Genomic DNA, 18,998 nt, shown 5'->3' on the forward strand with positions numbered 1-18,998 from the left:
AAGGGCTACAGCGGCAACACCGCCGACCCCACTTCGTCCTGCCTCGATTACGATGGGCGAAAACAAGTTAGAAGTCTACTGAGGGCTGAAGCCCCTCATGTGAAGAGGGCGGGGGGGCAAATCCCAAGAGACTGTAGGGGGACGCTGCACCGAGAGCCCGAGGGCTGCGGGCAGAGGGATGAGGTAACTTTGGCGCGGCCCCGCCCTTCCCACCGCCCTCAGGAGCGCGCTCACGTGATCGCGCCCACGTGATCGCGCCCTCGGCCCCCGCACCTGCCGGCGCGGTGAGGGGCGGTGGGGGGCGTGGCCATGCGGTGACCCCTCCCAGCGCCCCCGCTCCTCCGGCCCCCCGGCCCCGCCACGCCCCGCCGCGCCGCGCACGCGCGCAGAGCGGGACGGGCCGATTCACGCTCCCAAAATGGCGGCCGCAATGGATGTGGACACTCCCAGCGGAACCAACAGCGGCGCCGGCAAGAAGCGCTTCGAAGTGAAGAAAGTGAGGCCCCGCCGGCGCGCTCCTCTGGCTGCTCCCGGAGGAACGGGGGTGGGGCTGGGGCCGGCTTGATGCCAGAGAGCGGGACGGAGAAGGGAGCGAATTCCCGCTCCCTTTACGGAGCCGGGCGCCTGGTTCCGCACCGGAGCGGTGGGAGGGGCGGCGCGAGGCCTGCGGGGAGTCCTGGCGTGCGTCCTAGCCAATGGCTGAGGCGGGCCGCCGCACGTGCAGCGGGAGCTGGCCAATCAGCGGGCGCCGCTGGTGGGGGCGGGAGCAGGGGCGCCGACGGGCCGGGGGCGGCCCTGTCCGGGGCTCTGCCGCTCGCCTCCTCTGACGCTGCCGCCCCGACAGGACAGGCCTCGGCTACTCCTTACCCAGAGCTCGGGCGGGCGAGCAGCGCTGGAGTGCTTCCAGCTCCCCATCACCCCCGGCCGCTGTGGCGTGGCCCAGCCGCCCGGGCTGCCCCATATGCTGCGTAAAAAGCTTTCTGCAAATGTCTGTGGCTGACTTTTTCCTCCTTCTTACATAAATCGAGCCATAACAACGTATTAGTGAGCAAATGTTCTCATGCCACCCTGGCTTTGCTTCCTCGCTCAGAGCAGTCATAATATTGCTCTCCTATCCAGTGCCACCAGTTTGTCAGCTGGGTCATGGTGATGGTCTGAGGCTATTCACGTGGGTGTAGAGAAGCAGGATTAGATTGTGTGGGCTTGTACTAAGGTACAATTTGAGGAAAAGTGTCTCCTAGACTGAATATCAGTAAACATTTCCAGTGATTCCTGCTTGTAGATATATTTGTTTAAAATGCAGCTGCCATCAGTGATGATGGAAACCCCTGGATATGTGCAGAAGGAAGTGTTTGGGTGACATAATTGCTTGTCCTTTGGAAATAGGGACAAATATAATCAGAGTGGTAGGAAGTAGCAGCATTTATATGTCAGTGTCATTCCTGCTCCCCAGCAAGGTATCAAGACCTTTGTTGCATGTGTGGCTCAGTACAGGTGTGTGGGCCATCAGAGTAGACCATAATGGGACAAGAGATTAAGTATTGGAGTGTATGGAAGAGATAAGGGTGCTGAGAACTTTTATCTTAGCTGCTTGAAGTATGGATGAAGTCCATGAGGACTGAATACTTCAGCCAGAAGGCCAGCTAGTCTTGAAGTTAGAAGACTGGGAAGAAACATGTGATCACTACTGGTGCATGTCCTAAAAGATCTAGTAGTATTGTGACTACTTTTTATATCTGTACTAATGAAAAGTTGAAGAGCTTACCCAAGTGTGAAACTGCCTATCAATACTTGGAACTCAGTGTTCCTTCTTTAATGTCCCAAACTGAGGGAAAGCAATGAAAACATTGAGATGGAAATGGAACACAGTAGAGAAGATAGTACAGTCAGTGCAAATATATACTGAAAAAATGTAAGGGGGACAAAAATCTATACTACGTAAGTCGTAAATGAAGATTATCCTGATACCAGTACAATATTTTGGATTGTTTTGGATATTGAAGGCAGGCCCATTTATTTAATGAGTTTACAGAAGACCTGATTATGAGTTTTGTCTGGAGGCATAAAAAGGTTTTTCTGCATAGCTTGTCCTAAAATTCTCAAACCCCCTGAAGTAGCATGTGACAGTGCTATTACTTTTTTGTATGTATAAAGTAAGTCTTCGAAAGATTGATTTGATAGTACTTTGAAATTTTTATATCCAGCCTTGCCGATAGGTTGTTGCTTATTAACCTTTTGTAGGGAACATTATTCAGGAGTCAGTGGAGAGTAGCATTAGAGATTTAGTTCTTGACCCCAACTGCTCAGAAGGATGATTACTAGAAGAACTGCCACAAATAATAGGAATTCCTCTTAACAAAAATTACATCTGAATTGGTCTTTCTCCAAGGGGCTGTCCTTTCTTTCAGAATCTAGGGTTTGACATGAACTACTTCCTTGGATTCCATTGGATCTTGAATAGAAATCCAGATGTTTGCATTTGTTTCACAGAAAAAAAAAAGTGGAAGGGGGACTGTGGGAGTTACCTTCTTTTTCAGGTGGGAAGGAGACGTATCTGGGAGGTTTGTGAGAGGAATGTACCACTGCTTCCTAGTAACCTAAACTCTTGATGAGGAATTGTTCTGGACTTCTAAGATTTGTTTTTTCCTTAATATCCTAGCTTTTCTATTTCAAAAAGTACCTGGTATCTTGAAGAATAGCAAGGATTGCTGTCCAGCGTAAATTGAATCACAACTGTTTTTCTTTTTCCCCCCTCTCTCCAGTGGAACGCCGTAGCTCTGTGGGCATGGGACATTGTGGTTGATAACTGTGCCATTTGCAGAAACCACATTATGGATCTGTGTAAGTACATGGGGAGGGTCACATTTGGACTTGTATGTGCTGAATAGCTGAAATTACCCCAGCTGAGGATATAACTCAGCACAGTTTTCAGTTAGTAACTAATTCTTCTGCTAATCTCTATTTTATGTAATGCTGAAGTCTCATAATCTATTTTTGTGACCTCTGTCACCATACTGTTTCTTCCTCACCCTTTTCTCATAAAGGGTAGGATCACTTGATGCCATATCAACAGACATGATGCTGTTGAATGTATTTTGAACACAGCAAAGGAAAAAAGGAGTAATAATAAAGAGGAACTGAAATTATTCAGGGTTGACAGGCATTGCTTACAAAGAAAGATCTTATGAGCTGGGGAGGTTGCTATGAGTGTCAGCTTCTTGATGATACTCATTAAGATGAAGTCTTGTAACACTCTCTGTCTATCCTGGGCAAGGAAAAGCATGGACCAGCAAATTAATTTGACTCCTCGTTCTATGAAACATACCTTATCTAACTAACTTAGCACATGTTATAGTAAGGGGAATTTTGTAGCCACCTAGAAAATTATCCGCTCATTTACAAAGGAGAGTAATAAAGTGCTAAAAAAAACCCCAATACATTATTAGTATTGGTTTAATTTGAATTTTTTTTTTCTGTATAATCTCGATGGTTCATTTCTATCATGAAATAGGTGTGTATGCATGAAGTCACTGTTTTCAGGCCCTTAGAGTATTGATAATGAGTACAAACCCATTTTTTTTCCCTCAAAAATGACAAAGTACTGTTGGCACCATAACTGTCCATCTTGTTTCAATCATAAGGGACAGAAGATCTGTTAGCATACCCCAGGGAGAAATGTGAGGCTGGTTGAACCTCCCAAAACAAGCCCAGGTCCAAAGACTGGGCATGGCCTGTCCTGCTCCCATTGGAATAGTTTTGTTGCACTTTGGTTTCATATGGTTGCCCTTGGAACCAATACTATAGGCGACTTCCTCTCAATAAGACTGTATGGAAATAAAACACTTCAGCAAAATGAGATTTCAAGTTTATAGGACCAGCTACTGAAGGATGTACCTGATTTTACTTAATATTTAAATAATAATTACAAAATTACTTTCAGAAGCTTTGTCTTTTGGGGTTTTTTTGGGTTTTTTGTGGGTTTTTTTTGTTTTGGTTTTTTTTTTTGTTTTGTTTTGTTTTTGTGTTTTTTTAATAAAGTGAAAACACACTCTAACACACTGAGCATGGGTCTGAACATGGGTTAAGCAGGTTCACTTCTCTTCTTGGGAATAGATATGTTTGTATTTTGAGCCAGCTATTGCCTATCCATGCCTCAGTTTGTTCTTTGTTATTTGACAGGGAATGATATCACTAAAACGAACAGGGATTATGAAATAAGTTGAGGTTCTTTAATGTAAATATTTCCTTTTTAAGTGTCTCTTACCTGTACCATCTTAGAAAGAAGTTTCAAAAGAAGGTGGACATTGGACTATTACTTAGTCTCTCAGGTTTATAATGTATTGGAGAGGAAATAATTTTGCTGACAGGAAAATGGAATTTCAAAGACTTATTAGAACATAAGTTGCATTTATAGAATTTACAAATGTATAGAATAAATATATAAAATCCTGTAATTCAAGATAATTATTCATGACAAGAGGGATGTATTTTAAGATAGGAGATGCTGGTGTGTTTCATTCTGTCAATCTGCCTCAAAATTAATTGTACTTTCCATGACAGACCAAATACAGTCTCATATATTTTCTTTTGTTTTATAAATAGCAAATAGGACATATGGGATGAAGGAGAAGTATAGAGGGGTTGGAAGGAGAATGGACAAATGCTATTTTTCAGTAATAAATTTTGTTTATCAGTTCTTTAAAAATATTTTTAAAAGCCCTACCAATATGTGTGAGGGAGTTGAGAGTAAATAGGTAGATTAGGAAAAACAGTAAAGGAAAAAGGCATAGGTAAGTTTTTTTTCCTTTTTGAGTTGCTCAAGCATAACATGTTATTAATTGGTATGAGCAATGTTATGAGGAGCCTGGACTGCAAATGACAGATTAAAATTGACAGCATACAGAGTAGAAGGCATATCTAAATTGGTATTCCGAGATCCGTGTTGGCTCTGGATTTGCTTACTTCCTTGTTACAGATCATTAATGTTGTTAAAAAAACCTTTAATTAGATTTTCAGACATAAGATGTGAAGTGATGGCAAATTAAGAAAAAATTAATAGAATGTGCAGGGAAGAACAGCACAAGATTTGATTTGATAAAATGCAGGATATAAATGTCTCCCATTCCTAGTGATGAAAAGAAACCTAAAATGGGAAAACACTAGAAGAGTAATAACTAATGTCAATAATGGTAATGAAAGTTTGTTAATGGTGTAAAGTCAGGCATCAATGCTAAGGTGTCATGCAGTTCTCCCCATGCATGTGCCTTATGACTCGGTTATAACATGATTCAGAGGATCCCTGCTGCCCTCAGTTTGGTTTGTATTCAGTGTACAGAAGGAATGAGTAGATTTTCAGTCTTGGTTTCATTCTGCTCTGGAATGACACAGGTTCTGTTTAGATTTTACTTGAGTCTTTCTTCAAAGGCTTGCTCTCTGGTGCTGTCACTGCAACATGGTAAGTTGGGGAGTGTTAACTGTGTGTTTAGTATATTGGATTATCTTAAATGTGTAATGTCGTATTGTAGTAAGATGACCAATATAGCTTTGAACTGTGTAAAATGTGCCATCAAAATACTGTCCTCTTGCCTGAATCCAGCTTCAGAAAGATAAATATGTTGCATAGAATCCGGAGAAGAATCTCAGGATGTTTATGAGATGGAATGGGTTTGGATTTACTTCTTTGATGTGTAACTATACAGGTGATTTCTGCAGTAGAAAATGTATAGGAAGTGGGCTGGTTCTTCCAATGTCAAGATTCAGAAACTGCCATTATATAAGATGTATTTCCACAACTCCCTGAGTTGAAACGCTTCCATTGCATCTTTCACAATTTTTTACAGGTATTTCAGGTTTTAGCTGACTCTTTCTGTCCTCACCTACAGATCCTCTGTCAAAAGCAAGGCAACAGAAGCATCATTCAGTATTCCTTCAGTACGTGTTACTATCTCACTCTTATAACTTCTTTTGGGTCAGGAGATGGTAAATAGCTTCTCTTTCTTTCAAGAGCCAGGATCATCAGCTTTCATTCTAGGATGGAGATTGTCCATCTGTTTTATGTATTATTTATTTTTTATTTGTTGATATATTGTCCTTTTCTGAAATAAAGCAAGTAGGAGACCAAAAAGTGCTTCAGCTTTTGGGAGGCCCTTTTTTGGCAGTCAAAAAAGGCCTACTACTTTGCTAGCAGTAGTCTCCAGTGCATTTGATAAGGGAGCTAAACCTGAGTGTCTTGTTGGAAGGGCTTTCCATCACTACCAGGGAACTCCTCCTCAGTCACTTCCACAAAAGTTCATCTGTCCTCTTAAACTTTTGAGACTCTCATGCTTTAGACTGTCAGTGAACGTTTAGTTTGAAAGTGCAAGTTTTGAGTAACACTGAAATAAATGTCAGTGGTACTTCTTTTCCTTACCTAAATCATCTTTCTTCCCTCTCACTCCCAGGCAAAATATAGAGTTCTTTAAATCCTGAAAATTAAAAATTCTGTTAATGTAGCTCTAATGTTAGGGTCTGTTAGGAAAAAAAATGAAAGCCAAAATGGCATAAAAAATGGGCTAGATGGACTTCATGTCTAACATGCCCAATATTTTGTTTCCAGCAGGAAAAGAGAAGAAACGAGATAAACATATTGTGTGCTGGAGTATTTTCCTTGCTTTCAGCAGAGTCTTTCTGAGTTAAACTTTGCTTACTCTTTGACTATTTTCCCTTCAGATGAGTTTCCTCATCTTTTCCTACTACTCATCTTCTCACCATTATCTGTTACTGTACAGACACTGGCCAGATATTTAAAAGTTAACATACTATGTCCCATGACCATGAGTCCATACTGCAGTAACAGTAAAATGGTTGCAAAGATCTCAGGTGTAGAATTTTATACAAGTATCCAAAGTAATTGAAGTTCTTCAAGGGTATTGAGCATCTTCCATATTATTAATAAGATTTAGTTTTATTGCTGTATGTATTGAGAGATTTGGGAATTAAGACTGAAGTACTGGGTTTTGTTTTCTTCTATAGGGAGGCAAGGGATTGAGCTTTGGACTTCCTGCTGTGGTGTATCATATCTTTGATGTAAACCATATGATAAATACAGGTTCACTAAAATCTTGCAGAACAGCTGTTGCTACTGATTTTCTTTAGACGTCAGTCTTGTTTTGAGTAATTCTTTGTGACCAACGTTAATTGGCATCTTTTGCATCTCAGAAAAAAATGGGCCTTGCTTTTATTTTGTGCACCTCCACACCTGAAAAGCATGAAAAATGGAGAAAGGAAAGAATGGGACAGAACAAATAGAGATCACATTTTTCAGCCAAACCTGTGGGATTTGAAAGTTTTTGAATCTTTAATTGGTGAATCAAATTCCTTTTCCTCTAAGCATATTCAAGCACATGAAGAGTGAACGGAGAAGTGGAACTCAATCAAATGTCTTCTTTGCCAGGAAAAAAAAAAAGCAAAACAAGAAAGCAGCAAGGGCATGTATTGAGTTCTAAGCTTATCATCTATCAGCAGATCTTTTTAAATCACTTGGTCTTGACTCCTGCAGAAGGCATCCTTTAGCAAGAAGTAAAATGTTAATCTTATAGGTTTGTGCTGCTGATGGTGGACGAGTTGGAAAAATCTTTTTCTTCTGAAGTTTCTTCTTGAACTGGAGCAGAAGTGAATTGTCCAGCCTTAGAACATAGAACTGGCTTGTAGGATTTATTTTCTCAGTGTTGTTCTTCTTCTTTCCTCACTCTTTTTCATCTCCTTTATCTACACCATTTGACACAAAAGCCCAAAACATAACCCAAACTCATAAAAAGTTAGGGTTAGGGATCCTCTTGGGTACTCAGCTCCAAGGTATAAAAAGTCCAAACCTGTATTTCCTGTCCAAACTGTATTTGCTATTGTGGATTTTTGGGATGTACTTACCTATCACAAGACTTTTAAATAAAGATGGGCAAACTCCAGCATTACATTTGCAAATAAAGTACATAATGTCTGACAGGAACATATAAGAATTTGTTTTGAGAGAAACCTGGGTAAGAAGTTTAAGTAAACATACTGTCAACTCATAATCAAAAGACATCTCTGTGAACGAAAGAGGAAAAAATGAAAAGCTTTTTCCTTGAAATTTGGGGAACAGACACATGTTGCCAGCAGATGAGCTATGTACTCTTGCCCTCTGGAACTTTGGAATACTAAAAAAGTAGAGGAAGGAGGAAATAAGGATTAAGTATGTTTTGATATGATACTTTTGGAAAAACAGTACGCATTAAACTGTAGCTCTTGATGCTTTCTGGTGTGTTAAATACCACAAAAAGCTCCTCCTGTCTACATTTGCTATTATGAAGGAATCTACCAGTTAGTACATGTGCATGTACATTTTCAACTGCTGTGTATATTTGTTCAATCTTTATTTTCACAGGCATAGAATGTCAAGCCAACCAAGCATCGGCTACCTCTGAAGAATGCACAGTTGCATGGGGCGTCTGCAATGTAAGGAAAACTTCTATTGTGGAGTTTGTGTGGGGTGATGCTATCCTCCTTTTTGAAGATGTGGGACAGAATGAGTTCTGTAGCATGTTTCACATAATCCACCAAATAAGGATTTTTATGTCCTTATGTTTACTAGAATGTAGAAAGGAGAGAGAGAAGAAAGTGAAAGATGGAGAGATCTAATAAGACAAAGAAGCAAAGAGGGGAAGATAAGCCTTGTTTTTTTTTTAAGGAATAATAAATCTCTCATTCTGAGCATGATTTTCTTGGTCATGGTTTGCCTAGGAGTTACACCTTTTCCTTTCCCCTGCTATTAGGATTACTTTGATGCCAGCCTGCTTGATGTGTCTATGTGCAGATTAATTCAGAGACAGTCTGGGGTAACCAGGTGATTTGCTTCGAGTTTTTGGGGAAGATCAAATCAATTGGTCCCACTAGCATGTTAACTCCAAACTTGAATGCCTCTTAGCTAGCCTGGGCCTGAGTTGAAAATAAATAAATTATTCCATATTGGATCCCATCTTTACTCTGCTGTGGGATTGAGTTACAACGTGTAATGCTGGAACAGGACCATAAATGTTGCCATTCTGTCTGTAGAAGACAAGGGCAAATTTTTAAACTATGTCAGGATATTCTAATGTCAAAATTATGTTGTCGTGTGTGAGAGTCACTACAAGTGGAATCTTGATTTTCAGTAGCTCTATGGGGTAAGAGAACAGATGCCCTTATTAAATACATAAATGAGATTTTTTTTTCCTAATTTTCAAATTCCTTTTTATTCAGGCTCTGGTATCTCCTGCAAACTGACAGAAAGCTTCCTTCAGCATGTATACATTGATATCATCCCTGCTACTCTGAAATCCGCTCTTTTCTTTCTGATTATGCTTTTTATCAGCGTCTGCTCTGCCAATTTTAGCAGCTGTTAAACTCTGCACTCCCTCCTTCATCAGAAATCAGTCAGTTGGCACTGTATGCACTGTGGAACAGCATCTCTGCTGCATTTCACTAATGTTTCCTCCTCTTTGAAAATGTGGATCAATTCCTTGGTGTTTATCAGCTAATTAAATGATCAGTTGTCCCCACCTTTGCCTGCAAGCTCTTGCTACTCTTTTCTTACTGTGATGCTTTCAGTGGCAGTTTTTACATTGATTTGCATTCATACATTCTGAAATTATGTGATCTGAACTTTGTCTTCCAGCATGCTTTCCACTTCCACTGCATCTCTCGCTGGCTCAAAACACGCCAAGTATGTCCACTGGACAACAGGGAATGGGAGTTCCAAAAGTACGTATCCTGCAAAGATTTCAAGATGAAAATTCCACTTGTCCTGTAAATATAAATGATCAGTGTCAGACTGGTGTGTCTGAGGGCATAGTTGCTGTTCAGAGGTTCTTTCCTTGGTCACCTGGTTCTAAGTGAGCTCTGAGGGAAGTCCAAACAGCTGTGGGGTATGTAGGAACTGTTAAAAAGTAGTGATTTCTACTGACATTCTCTCTAAAGAATGGAGAGCAGGAGAGAAATGGAATTGGCTAGAAGTGGAGTCTCAGGTGAACTGTGCTGCTGCATGAGCAATTTGGGTTTAGAGGATGACCTGAATTAAGCTGCTTGTGGTAAAAAGTGTTTCTGCTAAGGTGCCAGAGATCTTCTTGGGTCCCTCTGTTATCTTGATGATTTGTTTTATAACTCTGATAGCCTCAGAGATTAATACAGCTGATTTCCTAGCATCTGGAAATCAAGTGTCCATGTAGCCTTTCCTGCAGCTTTGTCCCATTTATTTATAATTGCTGTATTGTTTGTTTTATTTAATGTTTTTTAAAGGTCTCTTGTCAAGAATAGTAGTAGGAGATCCAAGAATGGGTTTTTGAGGGATAGTCACATTTTTAGAGGTAATTATCCATTGAGAATGGTTAGGAAGTTTGCCTATCACTTGCTTCATTCTGCACCACTGATCTAGTAATCTTTTCTTAAATGTAGATTGTCCCTCTCCCCACCTACTTTAAAAAAAATATATAATTCTAGTCACAGTCCAGACTAAAACAAAGCAAAACAGGTATTGTAACTGTTGAGGATTGTGTTTGAGCTCTGGTATACAGTCAGTTGTGCAAATCATCATTGATGTGACAACTGAAGTACCATAGCTTTGATATTAAGATGTTTTCCTGAACACACAATGAAAACTGAGTCCATGTTGCCTGGCTAATCACTTCATGTTGCACGGGCAGCATGATGAGAAACAGAGACATGAATTAATATTTTCTGATGTGTGCTCAGTCTGGGGCTGTGACAAGTTTTGGCCTTGCTTCATGCCTGCTATATTTGAAGCGGGATTCAGGGAAAAAGATAACTGGTACTGAGATCTCTTGCACATGGTGTTGTGGATTGCTCAGGCTCTCTTCTAACTGTTGTCTGGGTAGACTTTTGGGGAAAGTGAAATGTGGAGAACTTCCTAAGATTTCCTTAACAGTATTTCACCCATTTACATGTTAATTATGCTGTGGTAGAATGAAAATAAATCCACCCAGACCAGCACTCCTATGAATTGTAATTTTTAAAAGAGCATTAACATATTGTCTACTTGCAGGTATGGACACTAGAGAGATGGTCACACGCTTCTTGTTATGTCATCGAACTCAGTTGTTCTTGTCACTATGGGTTTGTTTTAGTGACATGGAAAGTCAGTAATGTATACAATTCTTCTTTCATGCTAATTTCTTCCTATTGTATACCATTGAATAAAGTCTTGCTGGAGCTTCCTGTCAAAGTTTTTTGTCTTGTGTTCAGGAGCAGGCAGTCAGAGCATGAGGGAGGAGAATTATCTGCAGACCAGGGACTTAAACTAAGCTTAACTCTTGAGCTGGGGAGTGTTTCTTTTTTGCTGTGCCAGGCTTTTGACTGCGAGTTTGGTTCTACTCCCACACAAATGAGAGCCACACCTTTGGCTCACTGAGGTTGGTGTGAAGCTTCATTGTGTAGTGCAGTGGGTGCAGGACGTGGCCTGGCTATGAGAAGTTTATGCAAATCGATTTTTGTGAGGACATGCTTTATTACAGCAGAGTTGAAATTATGATCTATACAATTAGGGGTTGTGTCATCATTAGAAACTATTCTCTGACTTCTGCTCTTGAGTTTGACTGTGCCACCTCCCCTGCAGAGGAAATTTTCACTTACTTCCCCGTTCCAGCTGTTTAGCTTTGGGGAACAGAAACGGGATGTCTCTTTTTGTCAGTGTTCATAAAGCACTTTCATGTGTTGAGTGAAAGTAAACTCAGGAAATTCATGTGCTAGATTGGCTGGAAAGCTAAAAATTAGCAGTGTATAAGCAAACCAATTCTTTATTTGCTCTCTAGTGGTATTTTTCCCAGTTCAAATCCAACTGGCCAAAAATCATTCCTTTGAAAACTACATAATGCTCTGTTTGGTGTCTCCTCTGCCAAATGGTCTGGTATCCTGCTCACTGCATCAAATTTTGCCCTCTATGTCAACAGCTGTAGCAGATGCTGGGAACTGAAACAGTATCCAAGAAATTCTTCCCGCTACAAAAGGCTTTCTCTTTATGTCAGCAGTGGTAGACATGGTAGATTTCTGTCCTTGGCTATTCATGATGCCATCTTTGGATGCCATTTTTTTGCTAGTTACCGAGGATAGGAAATGTGATAGCTGATGTTAGACATTAGTGTACTGTAGCGATAGGGGATAAAGATGGCCATCGACAGAACCAAAACTTGCACGTTTTCTTTAATTGCTGGGGCTTTCTGCAATCTGCAGCAAGCAAATGTCAGGATTATTTTATCTGTTGGTGTCATTGCTCTGAAATTATATGGCTCACCGTATTCCAACCTTAAGAAGAAAACAGGAACAAGTAGGACTAGAAGAGTTTATAGCTAGACAGTTTATTTACCGTGTTTTTTGGTAGAAAGCTTATCCTGGATTTGTCAGGTAGTTTTAGTGAGAAAGAGGAAGGAGGGCAGGAAGAGAACAGAAGAGGAGGGGGAAGATAATCTCAACAGTGGTCAAAGTATTTACCTAGGCAACAGGGTGTCCAGATTAAATGCCATTCCCTGAAATTTGAACTCCTATTTAATGTCCCGTTGAGATGAGTGAAATGTCAGATGTCCCTGTTTTTGATTGTCCATTTTGTTTGCAGTGTTTGGTTTTTCAGGACCTGGTACCCAGATGCTCACCAATTTATATCCTTGAGAACTTTGTTTTGGGCCCAGCTATATCATTCTGATTCATCCCTCTTTCATCTCTGCATATTGCCCTGAGCATATTTGTTTTAGCTGGGGACAGAAACGTTTTCCTCTCCTCTGTGGCTTTGTGTGCATTTGCTTGAGGCTGTGCCTGCAGAAACACAAGGGGGTTTGGTATTTTTTATTGCCTTTTTTTTTTTAATATACCCTCCAAATGGCTGGCTACAGGCCCTCTCCCCTAAACACCCTTTGAAACTCTGCTCTGCTGCAGTGCGTAAAACTCTGTTAAATTTGATTTCAGATTCCTTTTGTATTGTCTGTCCCAAACCTGGTTTTCCCAAGTGGAAAAATACAGAGTGTAAAGCACCAATTGCTTACATGCCCAGGAAAGAAAATCCTTTTTCAGCTGCTGCTTGTTGCAGTGGCCCTGCTGCCACTTTCCCTGCTGCAAAGGTGACGGGCCATGGCTGCTGCAGCACAGGGCTGCCAGCAGCTCTGTTTTCTGTAGTGCATTAAGGCTTGTGTTTGGAGAGACAAGGAAAAGCTTCAGCGACTGAGCTCAGAGAGAAGCTGTGTGGCACAGGCAGCACCAGGTGAAGGTACAAGAGATCTCTTTTATCCAAGGGCACAAAGTGCCCCATTTCCCCAGGGAATGTTTGCTTGCTCGGGCTGGTCTCACTCTGTCCTAGCTTTTGCTGTTCAGCCTCTCCACCTCTGCTAGATGTAGGAGAAAGCGCATTTATTCCCATTGCCTTTTTTCCTGAAGCAACAATCATTTTTGAGTACAGCTTCTCCTTTTTGCAAAATACAGAAAGCTTCTTGGGGAGGAAGAAGGAATAGGGCACATTTCTAAGTATCCTGTGGGGAAGATAGGTGCACAGGGGAGAAAAGACCATATCAGTGCCATTTGCCCTTCCTATAAATGGAGAATGCATTTGAACTGTGGATTTGAAAATAAAATCAGGAGAGAATGACAGTTAAAACTGCAGAGAACAGTGTATCCTGCAGCTGCCTCGCTTAGAGAAAAACAAATCACTGGTAGACCTGCTGTGGAGCAGAAGGTAATTTTGAGTTTTCTGATTCTTTCTACAAGTCTGTCAGCTGAAGTGGGCTGCATTGCTGAGCAGGCCATGGCAGAGAGCAGCTAAAATGACCGGACAGTGACTTCCTTCTCTGCCTTTTGCAAAGGAGACAACGAGCTCCAGGTCCTGCGTGGCATCAGTTGTGCCTCATATGCTAAATCCCTCAGTGGTCTTGCTTTAAAATGCCAGAATCAGGACAATGTGACACCAGGATGACACAGCACATTGGGCTGTGTGAAAGTAGGAGGGTATGGATGGGAATTTTCCTGTCAAAATCACTACAGACCGTACATTAAAAAAATGCCAGGCTGTCAGGAATCTGCTGGTTGAAAAATGTCTGATGTCTGAGAAAAATGGCTGAAACCTCAACCAGTTTGCCAGGTTTGTAGTGACACTCTATGAAGTCAACTTCGTCATTATATCCTCCTGCCGCAGTCAGATAGGGAGGGAATATCTGTGGAGATGCAGCTGTTTGGGCTGGGATGAGGAAGCTGTGCAATTGCTTTGTGTGGTCTTGTGCAAATACCCCTTGCAGGGGAGCCCCAGGAACTACTCCCACTTTTCTGTGGTCAGGTGTGATGGTGAAGCCCCAGCCACACATGAGAAACACCTTTGAGTGTGGAGTTGTCTGTGTGCAGGTAAGAAAGGGGCCTGCAGCTGTCAGCCCTCTCCCACCATCTCCAATAAAGAAGCTAATGGTATCCCCAAGATGAGCTAAGCAGCACTATTGGTGTGTGAACTGCAGCAAAGCCTGTGCAGGCAGAGAGCTGAGCTTCCAGGAGGGGAGCACCCACTTGGGAAGATTGCACTGTTTCTGAAAAAATGCCTCCTCCAAAGGCATCAGGGCAGAGAATGGCAGTACCACCACTTCTCTGTCTAATTCCACCTTGAATTTCATTCCTTGAGCTAAAAAGGAGCAGCCAGGAATGGGGGGAGGAAGATAACTCAGAGATGGGCAGAGGCAGAGACCGAGACTAAATCTCTATGTTACTCCCATTGTCAGGTAGGCAGGGAGGTGTTCTGGAAGATGGGGCCTACCCTTGATGGAGAACACAAGCTCATCCCTTTGTCAATGTGGAGGTGATCCCACATTGTATTTGGGCAGCAAGAATGTGGTGCTGTCATGAAACAGGAGAAAGGCACTTGCCTGTGAAGCATTGCATGGCCAGCACACTGCCAGCCCTTTCCTGGACCACCATGAGCTCCCATCTTTCTGCCCTATGGCAGCGTCTTTGCTATCCAACAAGGGGATGAGCTCCTTGATACTGTAAGAGGAGGCACTGGCACCCCAGGTTTCTCACACTAGCCTGGGTGACAGCCATCACTGCCTGAAGATCCCCAAGCCATGGCTGGAGAAAAAGAGGAGGAGGTGACACTGTGGAAAGTATTTTCCTAATCTAGGTTCCTCTGGGGACTGGAGGGGAAGAGGAGGATGGGTGTAGAGAAGCATCCTTTGTCTCCCTGCTTTGCTCACCACCATCTCCCCACAAAATGTATGGGAAGAGCGAGTTTTCTTGCCTGCTTTTGCTTTTCCTCACAAGCTCCCTCTGCCAGTATTGCTGCCGGGTTAATCTGCTGTGAGGAAACACACCATTCCCCCACCACAGGCTCCATACATTGCTCAGTTTTCCTCCCCAGTACAGCAGGCTTTGCAGTAAGCCTATTATTGCTCGCTGCAGGACACCTTGGTGCATGGATGGTTTCCACATGCCCCTCACCCCACCACCACCCTCTCCTCATTCCCTGCTGCTCGTTCTGGTCTGTTCTCTGCTCTCCTCTTTTATTTCCCCTCTCTCTGATATGGTTCCCATGGAAATCCAAGGTACCAGTGGTGGCCTTCCTCTGCAGCCTGAGGAAGGGGGTTATTGGAGTGATTTTGGGCTCACCTGAGCTGACATCGTGTTCAGTCCCAGAACTCAAGGTGCTGCAAGTTCTGTTTTGTGTCTCTGCTACTTGACTCCTTCACAACAACAGGGCATTGGCCTGTTCTTTCCCCTTTTTAGCAGCTTTCCAGCCTCTCTCCATTGGACACAGAAGGGGTAGCTCACCAGGTCTTTGCATCCCCAGCAATGGTCTTGGTTCTAAAAGAAAAAAAAAAAAAAAAAAAAGGCATTTAAGGTTTGATTTAAAAATCCATTGGAAATGAGCACCAACTGATTTTGGAGAGGCCAAATCTGAGTGTGCAGTTGCACTACTGCCTGTTGCCTTGAAGAATTTACCCACTCCACTGGAGCACCCTGGAATTTGTCTGTTTGCTGCCTTTTCTTTATATATGACTGTGAATATGGCTCCATCACCTGATTCCTTGGTCCTTGCATGAAAGGTAGGTCCTGACCTCACTGCTCCAACATATAAACCAGGAACACAGCAGAGCAGTTTCCTTTGGAAAGGAATCAGGTGTACCAGCATGGTTGGTATCAAAACTCAGGATGGGAATGCAGAGGGCCAGTGCTCTCTTGGTGTTCTTGAGAATGTGTCCTTTTCTTCTGATTGTGTGGTTCTTACTCTCATATCCTCTTCATCTTCCTGTGCTGGATCTCAAATGGATATTTATTTGCTGGGAAGGGGATTAAAGGGAGTTTTCTTCTCTTGAGATGCAGTCTGCCTAATATCCTTTTCATCCTCCTTCCTTTCCCATGTCCTAGAAGACACCATTTTCAATGCAGTTCAGAAAGGGCATTCATCTCCTGTCTACTTACAGAGAGAAGTAGTATGCTGTTGGAGCAGTCTCTTCATCACAGTTGTATTGGATGCATTGAAATTAATAATTTTGATATTTTAGACATGAAACATGATGATTTTTTAATGAAAGACCTGGGCTTGGATGTTTTGTGTGCTCCTCCCCCTCCCACCCTTCACCAAATGTCAGTATTGTGGATTTTTGGAAGCATGTGCTTGCCAAAATCCATCACGGAGCTGCAGCCTTTTTTGTAAAAGATGAGTTCAGTTTTGCATGGTTTCAGTGTACAAGTCATTATGCTTGTCACAAAACCCTTTTACTCACATTTGGTTCTGGGGATGAGAGATGGCTCCAGGTGCCAAGGCTCTCATGTCCCGCTGCTCCATGCAGAGTCACCATCCATCTCCCTGCTTAACTAAGTGGAGACCAAACATTTAAATACTCTTACATCACTGATCTGTGCCATTTTGAGAGATGAAAGTCTACAAAGGACAACAGCTCTGCGAGGATTGTCCTGAGCCCCTGGTTTCTACAGAAACTTTCCAAGACTCCCTAAAGGGACTTTTGTGAGAAGCAACACAAAGTTATCCTCATAGTGGGTATTTTGGGTGTCTCTTGGTGCCACTGTGTGCCTTTCCAGTGGGGTGGTAAGATGGCAAAGAAGTGTTGCTCCCAGGTAGGAGGCAAAATGAGATACCCCTCCTTTTTTGAGCCATTTTAGGATAGATATAATTTTATCCATGTGGAATCTTCTTGAGATATTTCAGGTAAACATGAATCCCAATGAGTCTACTGGACACAATTTCTAGGGCAGTTAAATTCAGAAAGCAGAAAGGCTCATGCTGGGTTTGCTTCAGGGGATTTTTACCTATTTCCCAGACCTTGTTCCCATGCCCCCTGATGTCACCCATGTTTCATTTCAGACAATAGTCAGCTGATGATAAACCCAAACCACAGTATCTTATTGGCACCACCCACCTTTAAAACCTGAGAATGGCACCCAGAGATGCTCCTTCCGCTCTCAAATTACATATGACATCTCTCTCAAAAATGGTTTTTAGTGTTTCTGCAACCAATGTGCTCATGTAATATTTCCGTCCTGGGTTGTGACTCTCTCCACCACCTCACTGACATGCATACAGCTGGAGACCTCCAAGGGGCAGGATGGCATCCATGGGAGAGGAAAACAACAAATCCTCAAAATCACAAGCAGCTGCAGCATTTGTGCCACAAATCAGTGTTAGAACCTCAGCCATTACTTGTTTTGTGGCTATTTCCTCACCTGTGTTGTAGACTGCATTGGCAGAATGGAGCTCCAGGTGATGACAGTGGGCCTGGATTTGAGGCCACTGTTGATCAGCCATCTACTGAAGCACTAAAAGGAGCTCCTGGAAGATGAGGCAGCCTCATTTACTTTCTCCTTTCCCACTTCCCTTCTGGAATCAGAATTCCAGTTTGGGCTCACTCCCTTGAGTGTGTTGCCAAGCTCTTTGAGCTGTCTGTAAGTGTAGAATCTTCATTAGTGTTTAATAATCCCAGGTCATCTCTGAGCAGCAGCCCATGAAAATGTCATGCTTCTGACAGGAGGCACCTGTGGTCAGTCCTATCTATTGTGGCAGCACGTGCTCATCAGAGCTTTGCACATAGAGCAGATGTGCCTGAGGTGGGGACGATGAGCTCAACCCAACTCTCTTCTGCTGCCCATAAATCACATTAGAGTATATCAAAGCCTTGAACTGTCAGCGCTACCTAGATGTAAATACTGTAATTATCCTAAGTAAAATTAACAGTTCATAGGACTTCCTGTGCTGAATCTTTTTATTACAGTATCTTTTTTCCATCACAGATTTGATTTGCCATAGAGTTTATGTGACTCTGGATTATAAATCTCTGGCTTTCAAACACTACCTGACATCATGAGCCGTTACAGCAGATAATTGGCAGCTGCTCAGATGCTTGTTTTGCTGAGGAGAAGACTTCTCTTCTGACTGCCCTGAAATTTTCTGGTCCCTTTCAAAAAAAAGGTGTTCCTAGGCGATGAGTGATGTTGAATCCTTACCAAGGTCCTATGGGATCCAGGCAGAGATGCAACCCTAGACAAATAAAGCAGTGAGCCTGTGCCAAGGAGAACACGGGGTGGCAAGCGTGAGGAGCAGAAAGGGCTTGAGCCTTCCTCGTCCACAGCAAAGCAGAAGGCAGCAGTGTCACACAGTGAACACGAGGATGGTCTCTCCAGCCCACCAGCCCCACCAGTGACCGTCACCATGGGCTGCCTCCATGTTAGGGGAAGCTGCTGACAGTGGCTGCCAAGGTAGGAGCTTCAGAGAGGCACCTGCACAAAGCTGTGTTAGTATCACAAGTTATTTATAACACAGTCAAAGCTTCCTAGTGCTTGTATCAGGCTGCACAGTTCAACTCATATAAAATAACCTTCTTTTCACCCTATCAGAACAAAATTACTCCACTAAAAGGGAAGTAATTGACAAAGCCCGGTGCTGCATTTTCCACTGCCCACCTCCCTGCAGCAGAAGACAGAGGATAGTCAGCACAGGCATTTCACCATGAGTTACAACT

General features: G+C 42.7%; 1 protein-coding gene across 1 annotated transcript; it reads left to right on the forward strand.

Moving 5' to 3' along the window:
• The first annotated feature begins 362 nt into the window (after positions 1–362).
• On the forward strand, positions 363–11,233 carry RBX1 (ring-box 1). Its single transcript, XM_021552738.3, has 5 exons — positions 363–496; positions 2,763–2,841; positions 8,402–8,472; positions 9,671–9,756; positions 11,054–11,233. The coding sequence occupies exons 1-5, from the start codon at positions 419–421 to the stop codon at positions 11,064–11,066; spliced, it is 327 nt and encodes a 108-aa protein (XP_021408413.1). The 5' UTR covers positions 363–418; the 3' UTR covers positions 11,067–11,233.
• The last annotated feature ends 7,765 nt before the right edge of the window (positions 11,234–18,998 follow it).

Source organism: Lonchura striata, chromosome 5 (genome assembly GCF_046129695.1).
Source record: "Lonchura striata isolate bLonStr1 chromosome 5, bLonStr1.mat, whole genome shotgun sequence".
Lineage (NCBI taxonomy): Eukaryota > Metazoa > Chordata > Aves > Passeriformes > Estrildidae > Lonchura > Lonchura striata.